General features: G+C 42.1%; 1 protein-coding gene across 4 annotated transcripts; it reads left to right on the top strand.

The window, feature by feature from the left end:
* The first annotated feature begins 4916 nt into the window (after positions 1-4916).
* On the top strand, positions 4917-18766 carry WDR31 (WD repeat domain 31). 4 transcript variants are annotated; one of them, XM_057498940.1, is made up of 12 exons: positions 4917-5244; positions 6853-6948; positions 7939-7990; positions 9658-9801; positions 10247-10379; positions 11869-11943; positions 12652-12796; positions 12881-12981; positions 14173-14240; positions 15247-15388; positions 17065-17227; positions 17831-18766. In XM_057498940.1, exons 4-12 carry the CDS (start codon positions 9755-9757, stop codon positions 17989-17991), a joined length of 1035 nt encoding a protein of 344 aa, XP_057354923.1. In that variant the 5' UTR covers positions 4917-5244; positions 6853-6948; positions 7939-7990; positions 9658-9754; the 3' UTR covers positions 17992-18766. The 4 variants fall into 4 exon arrangements, with proteins under 4 accessions (XP_057354923.1, XP_057354924.1, XP_036771498.2 ...); XM_057498941.1 differs by lacking the exon at positions 7939-7990 and having other exon boundaries at positions 10250-10379; XM_036915603.2 differs by lacking the exon at positions 7939-7990.
* The last annotated feature ends 1218 nt before the right edge of the window (positions 18767-19984 follow it).

The raw sequence follows: 19984 nt of genomic DNA, 5'->3' as shown, positions 1-19984 counted from the left end.
ATCAGGCAGAGAGGGTCTGAAAAGAGTCTCCAGGCAGAGTGACTGAAAAGTGCAAGGAACTTAGGTGGGAATGGATTTACTTTTTAAAAATTGAGACCATTGGTTCCACCACTCGGGCTGAGTTGGACTAGACTGGAAAATCAGCCCTTTCCCTTACTGTGCATGGGGCCCTGCCCTATACTGTCCCCTGGTGAGGCCTCAGGATACTTATAAACTCCCAAGTGGTGGCTCTCAAATTTTATCAGGCTTCACAGTCACCTGACGTGGTTAGAGGAGGGGTTGTTAAGCTTGCAGACTTTCCAGTAAGATTCTCATTCACCAAGTCTGTGATGGAGCCAGGAATCAGCCATTGTGGCAGTTGCCCTGAGAGTAGGATACAAATGAGCAGCTTTCTGACTGCTCCTAAAAACACTGCCGTAGTGACTGGCCCATAATAGGTGGAGAAATCTTTTCAAGGGGTGGAGACAAGCATCTTTAAAAATAAAAAAAAAGAAAGAAAGAAAAAATTGAAAATATTGTTCATAGAAAGGGCTTTTTGTTTGTTTCAGTCATGTACTTGTGTGAGCACTGGGGATTGAATGTATTTCTTACTGACGGTCACAGTCATTTAAAAAGTTTGAAGACTGCTGCTCTAAGGTGACCCCTGGAGCCTTGGTAGGAGTCGGGAGAGCCGTTCTTGAACTTTAGAGCTTGCCTAAGCAGAACACCCTCAGCTGAGGATAGAGAAGAATGGACACCTTTGTTATATTTTAGTCATTTTTACAGATTTATTGGGCACCTATGTATGTGCTGGGCCATATAAAGATGCTGAGAATACAACCATAGAGAAGAACAAAGTCTACTGTTCCAGACAAATAAAATAAATGGATATGTAACATAATGTTAGAAAGTGATAAGAGCTATGAAAAAGATTAAAGCATTATAGGAAAGAGGGCTTGATGGAGGTGCTGATTTAAAAGGAGATGGAGGAGTGGCTCTGGAACTGTCCTGGGTAAAGACAGCAGGGTAACTGTGAGACTATCTGGGGGAGTTTTCCAGGCAGAGAGATTAACAAGGGCAAAATTTCTTTTTATGCCATGAACTCTGGTTACCCTCTCATCAAAGAACACACAATTTACATCCTGAAGAGGTGCTACAAGTTTATTTACAGATCCTCAAGCACCTGACAAAATATTCATTAACCCCTACTGAGTGACATAGGTGGGAATGAATTTATTTTTTATAAAATTGGGATTATCGGTACATTTCTGCTCTGAAACCTGACTCTTTGCTTGCTTGTTTATTACATTTGGTTTTGTTCCTTTTTTATTTTTATTCGATGACTTTTTATAGTGAACATTTGGGAAAGTTCACTGGAAAGGACTACCTTTCCCTGGCCTTTACTCTCCCTCAAGCCTCCTCTTCAACCGCAGGCCAGCTCTTGTCTGCCCATCTGGCAGTGTTCCTGGCCTATCACCAACCTGGCTTCACCCTGTCCCCAGGCCTCCTTCCTCCTCAGATCCTTATCCAGCCAGAGTCTCTGGTGTCAGGGCTGGAAGTCATCTGATGGGTTTGCACAGAGTAGCAAGACTATCAGCTCCATGGCTTCTTTTCTCTTGTGATATTTTCACAGCACAGTAGCTTCAACTGTCACCTTTAAGAAGGACTTGGCAGCTTGCCGGTGCAGACAAACTCAGACTACACGTGTCTCCTGTGTTGAATCCTCTTTGCTCAGGCCAGGCCAGACCAGACAGCACCGGATGGGATGAGACCAGATCTTGTCTCCCCAGGCTCTTAGGACCAGCCCCCTTCCCAGGAGTGACAATACCAAACTGAGCAAATTCAGGACAGAATAACCAGCTCAGGCAGTAAAGACCAAGAACTAGGACTGTAGTTACATAAAGCAGAGTTGGAGGCACTGGTATTGTTAGGCTGGGAGAATGAAAGGTGAGGGGGAAGGAGAGAGTACATGAAGTTATGTTGCTAACCTCACAGACACTGAGAAGTGACTGGTGGTTACCATGGGGGAGGGGTTTGGGTGCATGGGTGGGAAGGGTGAGGGGGATTAAGGGGCACAAAAACTCTCAACCATAATATCAGTTGTTCATGGGGATGGTAGTACAGCATGGAGAATATAGCCAATGATTCTGTAGCATCTTTCTATGTTGACAGATAGTAACTGTACTAGTGGGGGATGAAGTTTTAATAATATGGGTAACTATTGAGCCACTATATTGTATACTTGAAACCAATATAAGATGGTATATCAACTATACTTCAATTAAAAAAATAAACTATGTTGCTTACACCCATAGCATTCTATCTTGTTCCCTAATTGGCTGGCTGTGACTTCCCCTTTCCTTCTTTATTCAAAAATACTCAATGAGAAGACAAGTAATAATTCTGTAGCATCTTACTACGCTGATGGACAGTGACTGTAATGGGATGTTTGGGGGGGACTTGATAATAGGGGAAGTCTAGTAACCATAATGTTGTTCAAGTAATTGTACATTAACAATATCAAAAAAAAATACTCATTGAGCATCTGCTGTGTACTAGACCTGAGTTTTCCAATACCATAGACACTAGCCACATGTGGCTACTTCAGTTTAAAGTTAAATTAAAATTAAATACAATTTGAAATTCAGTTCTGCAGTTGCCCTAGCCACATTTCAAGTGCTCCATAGCCATATGCGGCTCAGGGCCAACATATTGGACAGTGCAGATATAGAACATTTTCATCATAGTAGAAAGTTCTGTTGCACTGCTGTGCTGGACCCTGGTGTTAGACACCAGCAATGGATACAGGTGTAAATAAGACTCAGTCACTGCCCTTATGGAGCTCACAGTCAAGCAGTCTCCAAGTAAATGAAAAAATCTTGCTATTTAGGGGAAGTATGGGGCTTTGGGAGCACAAAGGAAGGACAGCTACCTTGGTGTGAAGGAGGAGAGGGCTGGTTAAGGGAAGGCCTGAGGGTAGAGAAGGAGCTGGCCTTTAAGCTGAGGATAAATAGCTAGCCAGACAAAGATAGGTGAGGGGATATAAAAGAGATGCCCTGGGCAGAGGGAACGCTACATACAAGGATTCAAAGGTGACAGCAAAGAATGCTGCAAGCATATAGTGTGGATGGCAGAGGTGGAAGATGAGGCTAAAGAGATAGATACCACAACTTACAGACCTAACAAAGGAATTTGGGCTTCATCTTGGTATCAGTTATATGCTTGATATATATATATATATATATATACAGTGTTATAACAAGCCACCCCAAAGCTTAGTGGCTTAAAATGATGACATGATAGTAAGCGCACTAGTGGGGGTAAGGATTTAATAATATGGGTAACAGGTGAAACCAATATAGGATTGTATATCAATGATACTTCAATTTTTAAAAATGACAGCTGTTTATTTACTCACAATTGTGTGGGTTAGCAAATTGGGCTGAACTCATCTGGGCTGTTCTGATGGTTACCCATGTGGTTGCAGTCATCTGATGGCTCAGCTAGGGCTGGATGGTCTGAAACAGTCTCACTCAAATGTCCAGTATTTGATGCTAGCAATTGGATAGGCCATGTGTCTTAAACAGACTAACTTGGGCTTCTTCCCACAGTGGCATGAAACAGGAGACTACAAGACCTTTTGAGGCTTAAACTCAGAAGTAGCAAAATGTCATTTCCACTACATTCTATTGCTCAAAACAAGTTACAAGGGCAGCCCTGATGGGAGAAGCTACAAGAATTTGTGGCCATTTTTAATCTGTCACGTCTTGGGATGAAGTTAGCTTGAACCAAGGTAGTGGGCAAAGAGATATGGACAGATTTTTGTTTTTAGAAGATTTAGGAGGCAGAACTGAGAAGTCTTGGGGATTGTTCTGGAACAATGAACAAATGACTCCTACATCCCTGACATGAGTGAATAGTAATGCCCAGCACTCAGAGAGAAAAAAGGAAGAACAAGTTTGGGGAGAACATGATGTTCCCAGTGTGAATTGAATCAAGGATGAGGTGTTTTTAGACAGCCAGGTAGAGACAGGCAGGAAGTAGGTGGATATACCGGTCTAGGGAGAAGTGCTACAGGGCAAAGCAGTCAGTCTTTCCTGGTTGAAGATTGCCAGGCTGTTATGTGGAAAAGGGATTACGTTAGTAGGGAGAGCCCTCAGCTCTGAACAAAGATCAGTGTTGCAAGTGGCATGTGGGTAGATCCCAGCACCTGCCAGGAGGAAGTCTCCTAACAGGCCACTGGCACAGAAAGCAGTGAATACATCATCACTGAGGGAGGTCAGTAGGGTAAACGAACCTGTCAGGGCTGCTGTGGATGGGAATCTTTCTCTGGGTCGTGAGATAGACCCAATGGCCTGCCCTGATATTCTGTGAAGGTAAATGCCCTCACCACCTGTAACCCCATCCCTACAGGCACCCAACTTTCAGAAACTCCAGAGATCTTCACTGAAGACTGTTCTGCTGGGAGGTCAGCACTGCAGCAATTACCTACTAGGGTGCCAAAGAAACGTTGGCTAGGATTCCTGCCATTCATTCATTCAACGAACATTCAACAAGCCCTATTCTATTACAAGACCCTACTCTGTACCAAACCCTGGGTGCTAATACAGAAATGAATGGACTCTAGAAGCAATTAAACTGCAGCTACAAAAACTTTGTCTTGTAGCTGTTGGTAGTTTCTGAAACTGTCTTCCCACTGAATCTCAGGAAGGTACTAAGGGGGTCTCTTTGTTATGGTGCTGGGCTGTAAAGGTTTGATGGAAGAAAAAAAATGGGACTGGTGGCACCTGGGGAAGTGTCCAAAGGAGGAATTTCTGACTGGGTGGGATAAGGGAAAACTACAGAGAAATAAAGCAACACCTCAAATAATAATTTTAAAATAGACATTGTTAAGTCACGCTTTCTGAGTGACTATTACGGTGGTGCTCGGTTTTCTTGCATTACACAGAGTCTGGCAGCGTGGTCTTGGGCAGGCACACCGTTCCTCTTCTCTGGAATGCCATCGACGCATTGTTACAGTAAGAAAGCAGGGCAAGGCGCTGTCGGCTCGGACCCCGGAAGACGTCAGGTGAACGGAACCTTGGTTCAGTGGCCAGCGAGCGCTCCCGGAGGCTTTTCGTGGGCACTCCCGCCCTAACGACGCGCTCCTCGTTGCTAGGGGCGGAGGCGCGTGGAGCGCTGTGGTTGCGGACGCCCTATGGTACCGCGCCCCCGCCAGCCTCAGTTTCCCGCCGGCCCAGCCAGCCGGTGGGTCTGGAGCCTGAGGTGGGTGGAAGGGGCCCAGCGGGCAGGCAGGGAGGTGGGAGCCCTCACGTTCTGCAGACCGCAGCCGCACACCTGGCCAAATTGGGGAGGGAATTCCGAAGGCCGGTCTGGGATTGGGTGGCGCTACATCCCCATCTTGGGTGAAACCCCTCGCCTTGTCCCCACACCCCACCCCCGCCCCATAAAAAACAAGCGCTGGCTGGCTGGCTGGACAGGACTAGGGGCATTTGTGATGTGAACAGACAGAAAGAAAAAACTGCCCTCAGGTAGTCCCCGCAACCTGGGGCAGCCTTGGGGGTTCTGGCCGCATCCATTCTCGCAGACTATGCCTAAAGCCCAGCTACAAAAATGAAGACATTGGCCCTCCTCTCAAATATATTACATGTTCACAATATAAGCAGTGAAAGATAACTATAGTATTTTCATTTCTTCATTCTCAAGATTTAAATTGCCTTGCTATATAACATATAATGAATTCTTAGCCTGAGTATGAGCAATGTTATGTTTAATATATGTGTATTAAGAGTAGTATTTAATAAAGATGAAATTGCTAGTTTCAGTATTGCTATCACTGTTAATCTAGTAATCATGCGAGTAGCCATCATTAGTATCAGCAGTTTGCCAGAACTGAGGGTTTGCTATGCACTAGCTTTTGGAGAGATGCAGTATAGTCTGCTGGGCAAGGACAAGGCCTCTGGAGTCACACTGCCTGGATTCAAGTTTCAGCAGTGCCGCTTAGAGGTTTATGGAATAAATTAAATGAGGCTCAGAGGTTTGTGGAATAAATTAAATGAGTTAATATAAAGCACAAAGAACAGAAAACCTTGGCACATCCTAAGTGCTATTTTTAATCTTCACAGAGGCCAATGATAGAGTTATTATCCCATTTTACATGTAGGAAACTGACATTTAGGCTCAGCAACTTGCCCAATGCCACAGGAGAACTATAATTCAGACCTAGTCCTAATTCCCATGTTAATGCACCTAGTCAAATGTTGTTCTGACTCTTTTGTGTTTTTCTTAATTCTTAAAATAAACTACACTGTCAAATAGAGTTGTTAAAATGCAATAAAACTTTCTTCTTTGTAGATGTTTATAATGGAAATTCTGGACTAGAAATCAAGAAATCTACCTCATTACAATTTTGAGCAAATAATATTTCTGCTCAGATCTTTAAAGAGTTTATATGTGATGATTTTAAAAAGCTCTTCTATCTCAAATTCTGTGATTCATGCTTTAATTAAAGTATTATTTTAAACAAGGGAAATTGCCTTTCTCACAAAAACAGTAAGCTCTGAAGTAAGCAGCCAACTCTGAAAATTTTTGATAACAGAAGTCCAGTTATAATAAAAATGTTTATGATGCATTTAAATATACCCTACTTTGTATATTTAAAAATAGATGCATAATTAACATTATATACTTTCCCTATTTGTTGGAAATGTGTGAATTATATGATCTTGGAATTTTGTAAGATACCTCTTTCTTTGTGAGGGAAAACTATGCTTAATCTGCTTAATTAAATAAGGTCCTTATTTACTTTGTGAGTCTTTCAGTGCAAACATATGCTTAGACAGAAGAGATTAAGTGTCTTTTCAATAATTACAGAGATTAGGAAGTGGCCGCCTGAACTATTTTCCAAAGGATAAACATTATAAAGCATTGAATACAGCAGCTCACCAAAAAGATCCTGTTGGTTTGGGGGTAAGTAATTCTAAAAGTTATCTATTGTGTAGAATGTCCCATGATTTCTTTTCAGATGGGGAAGTATGGCTCTCTGAAGATACCAGCTTAGAATACAGTCAGTTTTAAGTAAAACTAATCCGTTTATACCATCTTCTGTTTCCAGTGACCTAGATCTATGGCTGGCATCTCTCCTTATTTGATAAGAATGTTGAAAAAAATGGGTTAGGCTGGCAGATAGGAAGCCCTGCAACCTCTGCCTGTCTATGAGCTTTTTGAAAACTATTACATTTTTCCTGTCAGACATCTTGTGCTTATTCTAGAGAATCCTAGAATATCTCAGCTGAAGTGACCTTAGATTCAGTACTTCACAACAAATGTTTTTGTGCAAACCATCTGAGGCACAAAGATGAATGTGACAGTGTCCTTCCTCTTATGGAAGTACTTAGTCTACTAAAAATAATTTAATCTGTTGTTCTCATTAGTTGATGGGGAAGCTAAGGCACAGAGTGGGGAAGGAGGAAGTCCTGGACACACTGAGAGGAGGTAGAGCTCAGACTAGAACCCAGGGCTCTTGATGCCACACACAGTGTTCTTTCCAATGCACTGTGCTTCTGTCCTGTTACCTATTCTTATTAGGAGGTCATTCTGGCAGCTTCTCAAAATGTAGGCTGAAATTCTTGTAGAAAACTATTTTTAATGGTAGGATTGAGAATACTTGCTTAGTGACTTTTAGCTGCTGTCCTTCCTATAGACTGTTCTTCCTAGAACTAGCATGGTGGTGCACATAGGAAACTTGTCTCCTACAACTTTTTTAAGCAGAACCCCAGAAGAGATGGGAACTGGGTATTCCCTTCTCCCCATTTATTTTCCTCTATCCTCTGGCTTCTCGGAATAGCTAATTGCAGAGGACACATGACCCAGAGGAGCTGAGATTAGCCCCAGTCAGATATCTTCAGTCCCAGCAGATGCCCACACTGGCCACATCTGGTCTTTTTTCTGTTTCACCAGCAACCAGAACAGGACCAGCATTAAGGGCTTAGGAGGTGTTTCCTGAATGAAGGTATGGGTGAGCATCTTTAAAAGTATAATTTATTCTCTCTTTCTCTTTACTTCTAGCCTCATTAGTTGTTGGGGATGATGCTAGTAAATCTGGAAACACTTAATTATTTTTATTCTAATATATTATTATCACCCATTATTGATATTGTTCAAGTCCTAGGCAAGTGGTTCTCTGACTTTTTGCTTCTGGACTCCCTTTCAGTCTTAAAAATGATTGGGGACCTCAAAGACTTTGTTTATGTAGGTTATAGGTTGGGTTCTACTCTACCACTTCCTATTGACATTAAGGTAGAATTTAAAAAATATTTACTATTAATTCCATAAGAAAATAATAAACCTACTGCATGTTAACATAAATAACACAATTTTATGAAGAATAAATATACTTTATAAAATGCAAATAAATTTGGTTGGAAAAGAGTGGCATTGTTTTATATTTTTGCAAATCTCTTTAATGTTTGGCTTAAACAGAAGACAGTTGAATTCTATCTGCTTCTGCATTCAGTCTGTTGCAATATATAGTATGGGCTGTAGTTTAGGAAGACACAGTTGGAGAAAGGAAGACCTCGCAGATTCCCTGAAAGGGTCTCAGGAATCCCCAGGGGCCCTCAGATCACACTTTGGAAACCACTTGTCTAGGTCATGACCTATATTGTCTCTTTTAGTATCATTATCTCTCACATCTCATACTTATTACAGAATAATCTCATGACTCTGCCACACCAATTTAGAAAAGTGTCACAGTGAAATTATTTAAAAACAATGCAGCAAGTTAAGAAGGTTATAACCTCTCAAAATAGCTAAGGTTCTCTTTCAAGAAATTCACTTGTGTAATTTATTTATTTACTTATTCCTTCATTCATTTTCAAATACAGCTCTTAGTATTTATTGTGATAGAATATACATGACATAAAATGTATCATTTACTATTATTATGTAGTGCATAGTGTCATGCAACCATTGTCATTATCTAGTTCCAGGATATTTTCGTCACCCTGAAAGGAAACTCTGTACCTATTTTTTATTAATTAGCCACTCCCCATTCCCCCATCACCCCAGCCCTTGGCAACCACTAATCTGCTTTCTCTCTCCATAGATTTGCCAAACTATGGATATTTCATATAAATGGAATCATACAATATGTGGCCTTTTGTGTCTAGCTTATTGCAGGCTTCGTATATTTTCAAGGTTCATCCTTGCTATCATATGTATCAGTACTTCATTCCTGCTGTATGGCTGAGAAATAGTCTATTGTATGTATGTATATACCATGTTTTGTTTATTCATTCATCAGCCATTAGTAATTTTCACCTTTTGGCTATTGTGAACAGTGCTGCTATGAACATTCATGTATAAAGTTTTGTTTGAACACCTGTTTCCATTTCTTTTGGCTGTATGCCCAGGAGTAGAAATGCAGGATCATATGCTAATTCTCTGTTTAACTTATTGAGGAACCTCTTGGTATTTTTTAAACAGGGAACACAACTTTCATCTGCTAATGCTTTATTGGAGGGTGCACTTCCAGGGCCATAAAAGCAAGTCAGGGAAAAGAAGAAAAGCAAATGCGGACAATTAATTTTTTTCAAAAAAGGGTTTATTTTTACATAACCATACCATTACTGTGCCTAACAAAATTAACAGTATATGTTCTTCTTTTTTACTAAACAGGGAACACAACTTCCAGCAGCCGCAAGGAATGCTGCTGCTCAGGTGCCATCTGAAATGAGCTCCTCCTCAGAAGGTTTCATGTGGGTTCCATGCCACCATGGGGAAACTGCAAAGCAAAATCAAACACAGCACTTACAAATACAGGTACTGCAATCCTACCTTGGGATCCCAAGTTTTATCGTGCCGCATTAAAATTCTCCACTCAAGAAAGAGAAGGCAGTCAGTCAATTTGAACAGTTTGGTCTGTTTTCTTTTGGATGAGAAACAGCTCAATTAGCTAGTGTCTGCGGCCACACAGAGAAGGCCCCTACATCTTCGGGACTAACTCTAGAGTTAGCCAAGATTTCTGGCTTCTTGGCTTCCGGATTCCCCCTTATCAGACTCCAATCATTCAGTCAACTCAGAATTTTCAGAGTTAATTATATAATTTCTGGCAGTGACAGAAATAATACAATTGCTCCTTTCTCCACCCTGTTTCCATCTCTCTCCTCAGCCTGGCCTGAATTGCTGTCATGGCCCCCACTCCTTCCCTTCACTCCACAGTGCACTCCCATGCCACTGGGCCTCTCACTGGCCATCCTCTCTTTAGCAGGCCCGACGGAATTGTAGCAGAGAGAATGCCAACTAAAGCCTGTCCAGAGTATAGCCCAGCTCACACGGATACTGTCTCTGTTGTTACCACTCTGAACTCGGACCTGTGCATCTCCGGAGGGAAAGATAAGGTGGGGTTTGCAGTGCTTCCCAGAGAACTAATCTGCTGCTGAGAAGGAAAGATATTTGGAAAGCAAGTGCTGGATTTGAATTTCTGGCATCAGTGCTGCGCAGTGTAAAAACATGGGCTTTAGAGTTAGAAAGACTGGGTTTAAATCCCTGCTCTGCCACTTCCTCTTACTTTGGGCAAGTCTTTACATTTTCTTGCCTTCAGTCTCCTTATCTATTAAATGGTGTGCTAATGCCAAGCTCACAGGCAGTGGTGAGGATTAAATTGTAACATCTTTAGCACTATGCCAGGCCACCCACGTGCTCTTTGTAAATGACAAGTATTATTGTTCCAGCCAATCCCTTTTCACACCTACAGGAGTGACTTGTCATCAAAAGGAGTCTTTTAGTCTCTTCTTTTTGCCTCTGTTTTGCCAAAATCTCTACATTGGTGTACATTGTGATTCCTCCCTTCTGTGTTTTTGTCCTTCCACCCACTGTCATTTTGACCTGGTTGCTTTCTGTCCCTCATATTTGGAGCTATCATAGCCCTCACAGCTCGGCTATTGGTAGCAAAAATATTGATTCTCTTGTAGTAAGTAATGCTTCTCATTTTCAACAGGCTTTTAGCATCTTCAAATTCCATTTTCATACTACAGTTCATGGATTCTAAGATATTTTCATATTCCAACACCTTTGAAATCACTATGCATATAAAAATATACAATAAAGCATGATATCATAATTTAATTGGTAGCATTTTGTCTTAAAATCTACTCAGATATATACAGTTTTATTTATATGATCCTCAACTGTGAGGGGGCACTAGGACAAGGATTATCCTCTTCATTTTGCAGATTAAGAAAGGGGGGTTTAACTAGGTCAGGTGCAAACATGCTCCTTCTCATCTCTAGCAATGAGCTATGGAGACTGGGCTAGAGTATGCTTTAGAAATGTTTAGGTGAATAATGCTTACAACAAAATACTACAGTATACACATGGAGAAAGACTGGACAACAAATTTTAACAGTGAGTCTCTCTGGCAGATGAGATTGTGAATGAGGTTTTTTGAAATTCAAAAAGGTGCGATCTGTTTCAGAACAATGAATATGCTTACATCACTGAAGTGTATGCCTAAGAATTATTAAAATTGTAAATTAAAAAAAAACTAAAAGTATGATACAGTTAGGGAAAAAAACTCTAATCCCTGGTAGAATTCTCCTTCAGCATCTACAACCAGAATCTCAACCTGAATCAGTTCCCCTTGAGTGTTAGTTATCCTAAAAAACTCACAAGAGTGGCCCAATGTCTTAAAGAGACACAGAGGCACCATCAGGAGGAAAGAAAAGAAACTCCATGTAGGGGGATATGAGGAGGGATACAACAATAAAACGCAAATGCTTGATGTAAGTCCCTTGACAGAGAGAAATTAAGTAGAGAATGAAGTAATGACTTATTGTTTCAGTAAATGAAAATGCAATTAAACTAAAATATTCTAATGACTCTCTGCAGACAGTTGTGGCCTATAATTGGAGAACTGGAAACGTGGTGAAAAGGTTCAGAGGACATGATCGTGAAATCACCAAGGTAACTGTTAACTGATTACTATCATGGAGGGAATTTGGAACTGGATGAAGGAGTATCTAATAGCTCGAGATGGTAAGAGTGACTGAACATTTGGTCTTCAGGAAAATTTGATGCTGTGAAGCCTCCTCCAGGCAAAGCAGAGCAGACCATCTGTTTGGCTATTGTTATGGTATATTAAGCACAATTTTCCTTTTGATATTAAGCCCTTAATAAATAGCTCAGTAGCAAATAGAGAACAGCTGAGAATAGTTCTTGCCATCTCATGCTAGCTTAGCAGGGACATCTATTGAAGGCTTACTGTGTGTTTACTGTAGCTAAAAAAAATGACAATATATATGCTCAGGAACCTTCTAATCTAGTTGGGGAAATTTTTTAAAAAGCCAACCACCATTAAACAAAAATTAATTTGTTAAATAGCATTACTGAGTAGAGTGAGCTTCCAACAAAAATGATAGAGAATGACAATTTATCTGATTCCCCTGTCTGAAGTCCACCTAAATGAATCAGAAATGAAGATGCAGACTGCATCCTAATGAAATTAAGCATCAGCCACAGTCCCATAGCATGCAATATGATATTGCCCTGCCAGATACAGCATGTTTTGAACCAGACAAAGAACAACAGGCTCTAACACTTTTATCCCATGGCTTTTTTCCCATTTTAAAGTCCAGTCAAGCAAGCACATCAGAGCTTTTTTTTCTTGAACAGATAGCCTGTATTCACAAATCAAACCAGTTCTTCAGTGCCTCTCGTGACAGGATGGTCATGATGTGGGACTTGCATGGTTCCTCACAACCAAGGCAGCAGTTCTGTGGCCACGCCATGGTGGTCACTGGATTGGCTGTGAGTCCAGGTAAAGTAGATCTCTTCCCACCTTTCTGAAAAGCCCTATCCCAGGCCCATCTTATGGACCATCTTCTTGCTATTATTTCCAAAGACTCATCACAGCTGTGCACTGGCTCTCGGGACAACACCATGCTTCTGTGGGATGTGGGGACTGGACAGTGTGTGGAGAGAGCTTCAGTCTCCAGGAATCTGGTAGGAACTCAAACTGGGTACAGAGTAGGACAGCAGAAGGGAGCCTGGGAGAGATCAGGAGACCCACGACCAGGCATTAGAGGCTTGGGTCCTAATTACCGCGCACCCCTAAACTCTGTCAGATGCCAACCTCTTCGGGTTATTGGATCAGATGATCTCTGGAGGTCGTCTGTTCCAGAGAACTATTCTACTAGTTCATACTGGAATTTTAAAGGGTGTCCTCATTTGTTCCTTCAAAATATAGTTATTCCATGTCTTGTGTGGGCCAGAAAAATAAAATAGAAAGCACAACCAGAACTAGCATAAATTGTGCTAGGAGCAGGATTAGTGACTCTGGACACAGTCCCTGTCCTCCAGGAACCCGTGGCTCATGCTTTTTATGTGTTCTGTATATGTAACATTATGCAGAGGAATAAGCATGACCTTTTGCTTTATGTACATTTGTTCTGTTTATGAAGGCCAGTGTTTTCTGGTTGCATACTGGTATATAAACTCTGTAGCCTTTGAGGTCATACCTGGGTTCAAATCATGCATTCATCACTTTTTAGCTCTGTTACCCCAAGGAAGTTACTTAGAGTTTCATGTCTTCATTTATAAAATAGGGAGAATAAATCCTATCACCTGACATGGTAGATGTCCCTGTAGTGGTCATCAAATGTCAGTCATAGTCATCTTTTCCAGTTTTGAAGACAACTGTCAATGGCAGGTTATGCTTGCCTTATGTGCTCCCTAATGTAGAGGTTGCTGGAAGAAAATCCTGTTATTTACCTTGGGTTGTTTTGAAAAATTGTTTCATGCCTGTCCAGTAGGGGGCTTCAGGGATTAATAAGAAAGAACACTTCCTAAACCCATAAAGCCTTAAACCAGGGCCCCACCTTAGGACAGGGGTTTAGCTGCCACCCAGCTAGCAGTCCTCTACAACATGTTTGGGTTTCAGACATTCTAAGAGTGCCTGCCTACATTCTGGTACTCACAACTGGCACAACAGCCACCATTGCTGCTGATAACCTAGGAGATGCAAGTAGAACATGGCTGATGGGTATCTGCAGAACATTAAATTCCTCTAAGTCAAATTTACTAGTTCAGCATCCTTGAGAAGTGGTGCAGAGATGCTGATTAGCACAGTTTACAGGAATTATGGCAGAGGAATGACTTGGAATGGAAAAGTTCAAAACTTTTTGCTGCTTCTAGGTCACTCACCTGTGCTGGGTCCCCAGAGAACCATATATACTACAGACATCTGAAGATAAAACCATCAGGTGGGCTTCCTGAGCAGCGTGAAGGTGTTTCCGGTGAAGGTTTGTGGCTCCCATGCTTACATGATTCTGTTCCCGCTCTGCTTCCCCACATTGTTGTGCCCTTCCCAGAGCCTTCCACCCCTCTGCCCTCGCCGTTGCTGAGGTCTCTCTGATCTGGCCCCGTGGTTCATCTGGTTGGAGGTTGAATGCCAGGAAGCCAGTCCAGGGAAAAGGCCCAATTCTGGGTGGTTTCAGAGCAGCTGATTCCACCCATCCCCACTGCGTGGACAGGCTCTGATTAGCCTCAGGATCGGTCACTTGCTCATGCCCCTGGCTGGCGCCTGGCTCTCTTTGCTGCCCCTGCTTGGCTCCTGCTGTTCTCAGTCACCCAGAGCTTAGGTGACGCTCTCTCTTGGGAAGAGAGGCAGAACCACCATCAGGGTAGTCAAATGAAGTAAATCGTTCTTAGAATGGAAAGCACAACTAGAAACTTTGGGTTCAGAAAAGAATCTACTTAGAAAATGGTAGTAATGAGGTCAAGAGGTAAAAATGAGACAAGAAGTAGAATAAAACACTCCTGAGTGGACCTTGTGGCCCAAGTTGGCCGAGTCCTATAAATCTCTTGTATCTGATTCTGGAATGATAACTGCTCCTCTGTATCATAGTAAGTATCTTTTAAAATATTTTAAATCACAGGCACAGAAATACCCTCTTGTGCATTGAAAGCAGCATCCCAAAGGGCCAAATTAACAATTAACTTGTACAATTAAGATGCTTGGTCTAAATTCCTATTAACTAGATCTCAAAATAGAAAGAAGTTAGATGTCACTCACTTTGGTTATTTCCTGCCAGCTTTGGAGTCTCCAAGATTGATCTGGTTCATGCTGCTGTTTTTAAGGTAAATCATGACATTCCATTTTGAGTGACTGAAGCAGCAAAGAGCCAAGATTTTCATGTTAATGGGCTATTTCAGATGTATTTCAGATACATTCACTACAAACTCATTTCCTGCTGTAATTTCTTTCAGATTATGGGACAGTCGGGGACTGCAGGTAGCTCATATGTTTTCCACAAAACAGCACATTCAGACCTACTGCGAGGTCAGTGAGGATGGACACAAATGTATCTCCTGCAGCAACGGCTTTGAAGGGGAAGGCTGTGAAGCCACAGTAAGAGATGATGTGCGGGTCCAGCTGTCTGGTTGCCCAGGAGCAAATTATTTACTCTGGCCTCATGCTTGTACTGAGCTACACAGGCAGGCTCTACTGATGACTCAGGCCTACTCCATATGCACACTGTTAAGTGATCCTTTACATTCTAGATGCTTCTTTCAGGAAATATCCATTAGCCTAGGGCTCTCTGAATTGATAGTAGAAAGAGGAATGGAATGAGAATCAAGATAGGAAGGTGCTAAACACAGAACTGGCCTGCTAACATCCCTTCTCCCAGCAGAGCTTAGAAAGGGGAGGGACTGTTTGAAGAGCCAAGGGTAGTCCCATTGTACATGTGGTCACAGTAGAGGAGGTTCAATCACTTTAGGAAGTTTGGAACTCTGCACCCCATCCCTTACCTATATACCTTTCCCTAAAATTAATTTTGAGATAGATTTCCTTGGCTCCTCCAAAGCACCTTGGATTCCTCATTGTAGAATATCAGTTAACAGGGTTATCTAGTGTCCAAATAGAACAATTAAAGCTGTCATTTTATCAAATATTTATTATGTTCTAAGCACTGGGAGAAGCACAGTACATGCATTATCTCATTTAATCCTTAAAACAACCCTGTGAGTTAGGTACTTTTATTATTCCTATTTTACAGATGAGGAGATAGAGTCATGGCAAGTTGAAATCTCATGCAAAAGACAACACCTCTAGGGTATTATGTTTAGTACACATGGTGTGGGGGATCACCAGGAGAACAGTGTAGCACAGAGAAGGCATATAGTGAATCTTGGCATCTTGCTGCACTGATGGACAGTGACTGCATTGGGGTATGGGTGGGGACCTGATAATATGGGTAAATGTAGTAGCCACATTGTTTTTCCATGTGAAACCTTCATAAGAGTATATATCAATAAAACCTTCATAAAAATTTTTAAAAAATGTATCTAAAAAAGACAACATCTCTACTAAGTGGTAGGTTGAGGTGTTGAATCCCAGGCTATTGATGTAGCATCTCTTCATCAAACTAAGCATTTCCAGCTCCTACAACTGTTCTGTGGATGAAATGGTATCCAGTGATTTCATTATTTTTTGGACACAATTCAGTTTGCTCTCCTCCCTGAACACTGTATTCGCCAGGTGTGGTCTGATATATATCAACAAGAGTGGGACTAGTGGGATTGTTACCTCCCTTGTTGGTAGACTCTTGTCTTCATATACCAAGGTTCAGCATCTAGGCAATAAATCAGGAGGTCTGTTCTTATATGTTCTTAAGAGAATATGCTCCTAACTATGGGGTCCCTACTGGACCCACAGATGCCAGAGACTGATATAAGGCAGGTTTTAGCTGTCATAAAAAGTAGGCAACCCCATACTGTACTATCGTGCTGTAGGACTTAGAGCCTCCACTTCCCTAACCATGACGTCAGTGAGGAAGACAACAGCCCTCTGGCACATCCTGAACCAGGTTGTTCGCGACATAGTTGATGCTTAAAATAACCACTGGATGGATGGGTGGTTGGGAGTGCAGATGGGATGGGTGAAGATTAAGGGGTGGCAACATGAGTAGATAAGTAGAGAGAATAGGTGTATTGTGAGGGTGGGGGGATTGATATCAATAAATGAAGCATGTGTGAAGCTAGAAAAATATGTATGTTGAGCTAGCCTATGTCACTACTTTGCAGTTGTGGGACCTAAGGCAGACACGGAACAGAATATGTGAGTATAAAGGACATTTCCAGACTGTTGCATCCTGTGTCTTCCTGCCAAGAGCATTGGCCTTGACACCTTTAATTGCTACCTCATCACATGACTGCAAAGTGAAGATTTGGAACCAAGATACTGGAGGTAAGTACTTGCTCTTGGTGTTTCTGAAAGGTACTTAATCCTAAAGGCTTCCCTAAAACTCTTTCTTTCCATTACTCAAGATATACAAAGCCACCCACATCCTGCCACTGTCCAGTCCACTAATGGTTAAAATACAATACCAAAATACCAGAATCTCTGTTCAGTCTCTGGCTAGAAGCCATCACCACCTAACCCCTGGTACCATGTTACACAGACTTGTTCCTGAGAGCTCAAATATATTTGGCCCTTATATTATTTTTACCTGAAGTTCCTCATCAGTTTTAAACTTTTGATGCTCAAAATGTCTGGTAAAGGGAAGAGGGATTGCCATTTTAAAATTTAATGTGCTCCTTTTTTATATCTAAATAATATTCTATTCTACAAAAAATATATATCATCAAGATTTGTTTATTCATTCACCTGTTAATGGAAATTTGGGTAGTTTCCATGAGAAAGAAAGAAATAAGTAAATTCACTTTTCAAGGACTAAAGTGAGAGCTGAGCAGAGCACATGCCTTATGTACACGGATTTCTTACAAAGACATCGTGTTTTATGATACTGCACTCTTGGCCTCAACTACCGGTTTCCCCTGCCTCCCCCAGCCTGCCTTTTCACCTTGTCTTTGGATGGATCAGGACCTTTGACTTCCCTGGCTGTTGGTGACACCATCTCCTTACTGTGTGCAAGTTTCAGCAGAGGGATTCACTTACTCCGAGTGGACCGCCGCCGAGGGCTGGAACTGCGAGAAGAGGCAGCATTCTGAGGCCAAGAGACATTGACCGGACAATATCAAACTGCGGCCCCTCCTTTGTCAGCGTGGCTTTGTTTTTCCATGTTATCTTGTGGGGAGGGTGATGTGGGACTGGTATTCTTTGCTTAGATTCACTTAGAAGGTTTAACAGTGTTAGAAATCAATTTAAGTCCTGTGGTTCAAATTCAGGTGTGGAGTTTAGGAATATGGACTAAACATAAGGTTCTCAATCTAAGTTAAATACAAATGGAATTTTTAGTGAGCTTTTGGGACTCCTTTTCAAGAAAAAGTTTATGGCTCAAAGTGATGACCCATAGGTAAAGGAGTGATAGGCCTTTCTGTGAGAGTCAGAGCAAAGGGCTTGAGTGTACTGAACTGATCTATTCCATGTCTCCAGAAAAGAAAAAAGTACATGGGGAGAGAACATCTGTTCTGGTTCAGAGTTGCCTAGATGGGAAAGCATAATGTGGCTCTGTCGAGGAAGTGGACGGTAGATGTGAGATGAAGCTGCAGTCACTAATCCTCAGCAATGTGAAGAATCAGAGCAAGGAGAACAAAAGCCTTGGCTTCAACTCAAAGCAGTAGCAGAGTGGAAGGTGGCCTATCCCTGCCTGCTCGTGGTCGCTTCCTTGACCAGTGCTGACGCTGCATGAAAATAAGACTTGAGGTCACTTGAAAAGGCTAATAACCACAGGCCCTTGCCCAGAAGTATAGGAGTTATCAAATCTGTGCTGTGGATAAGAAAATGGAGAGGTTCCAAGATTAAGACTATACAAACTTCATTTTTACATTTTAGTGTTTTTATTTCATTTTATATAAACTCTTTCTTAGAAATGGCCAGTGTAAGGCAAAGGGAATCTCTGCAATAACAATAGAATATGTGCAAAAAAGTAGAGGGATGGACTCAACTATGTGCCAGCCATTGAGTCCCCCTCAGTGAGGAGGGGTGGGGTGCTTAGGTCTGCCTGTGTGGTCCCCAGATCAGTCCCTAGCCTGGTGCTCACAAGCCCATTTTCTTCCTGGGAAAATAGATTCCCCCTGCCTTCAGGCAGGCCTACACATAAGGCAGCCAATGCCTGGAGATTCCCTTTTCGATGAGTCCTAGCCAAAGAGAGACTGCATTTGTCTTCCCTGGCCCCTGCCTGCCCCTGATACAGGGGCTGACAGCCATCTTCCTTGTCTCCCGCCTGCTCCTCTGGAGCCGGCGCCCCCATGCCATCTCCAGCTGCTGAGGAGGAGAATCTGAAGCTAGTGCAAAGCAGTGTCAGACTGGAGTTTGAATCTCCACTTCTGCATTTAGCTGGATGACCTTGGACAAGTTATAAAACCTGTTTCCTCACAATATGGAGCTTATAATATTATGTTCCTCACAGAGCTTATCTGAGGATGGGCCATAACTATAGTAAATGCCAAGCCAAGGTAGTGGGTGCTTTTAAGTGGTAGCCATAGTTACTTACTGCCCTCTCTGTTCAGACTAAGCACTCTCCCTTCCAAATGAAATGTTGACCATTCCTTTACCCATTTTCCTTAGATCTTACTTTCTAACCTTCAGTCATTGTTCAGCCTCCCGTTGACTCCTGATGTTACAGATGCTTGAGCTCTGGCAGGACAAAGGGGTCTCAGAGAGGAAGCTACTTCACTGAGCACCTACAAAGGCCTGAATACGTTTGTTCTCACCACAGTTCCTGTTATTCCAATTTCACAGATGATGAAGCTGAGGCCCAGGGATATCCAGTCCTTTGCCCAAGGTTATACACATAGGTAGGAAGGGTAAGAACTGAGATTTGAACCTGGGTCTGTCTGACTAAAAGCCGAATAATTTCCTCCCCACCCCTTTGCCTTTGCATGATGTCACAAAGTTCATTTTAGAAATTCATAGACCATGACATTCCTAGTGTATTTTCTAGGTCAGTTATTGACTTTTTGGCTTCAAGGAGATCCTTCTGGCCAGGTGCCCAGGAGCAGTACCCAGGTGTCTCAAGGAAAGCCCTAGCGTATACTGAAC

The sequence above is a fragment of the Manis pentadactyla genome, chromosome 3, assembly GCF_030020395.1.
Source record: "Manis pentadactyla isolate mManPen7 chromosome 3, mManPen7.hap1, whole genome shotgun sequence".
NCBI classification, from domain to species: Eukaryota; Metazoa; Chordata; class Mammalia; order Pholidota; family Manidae; genus Manis; species Manis pentadactyla.
Note: the sequence above shows the minus strand (reverse complement) of the source record. Positions and strands in the feature narration are given on the sequence as shown.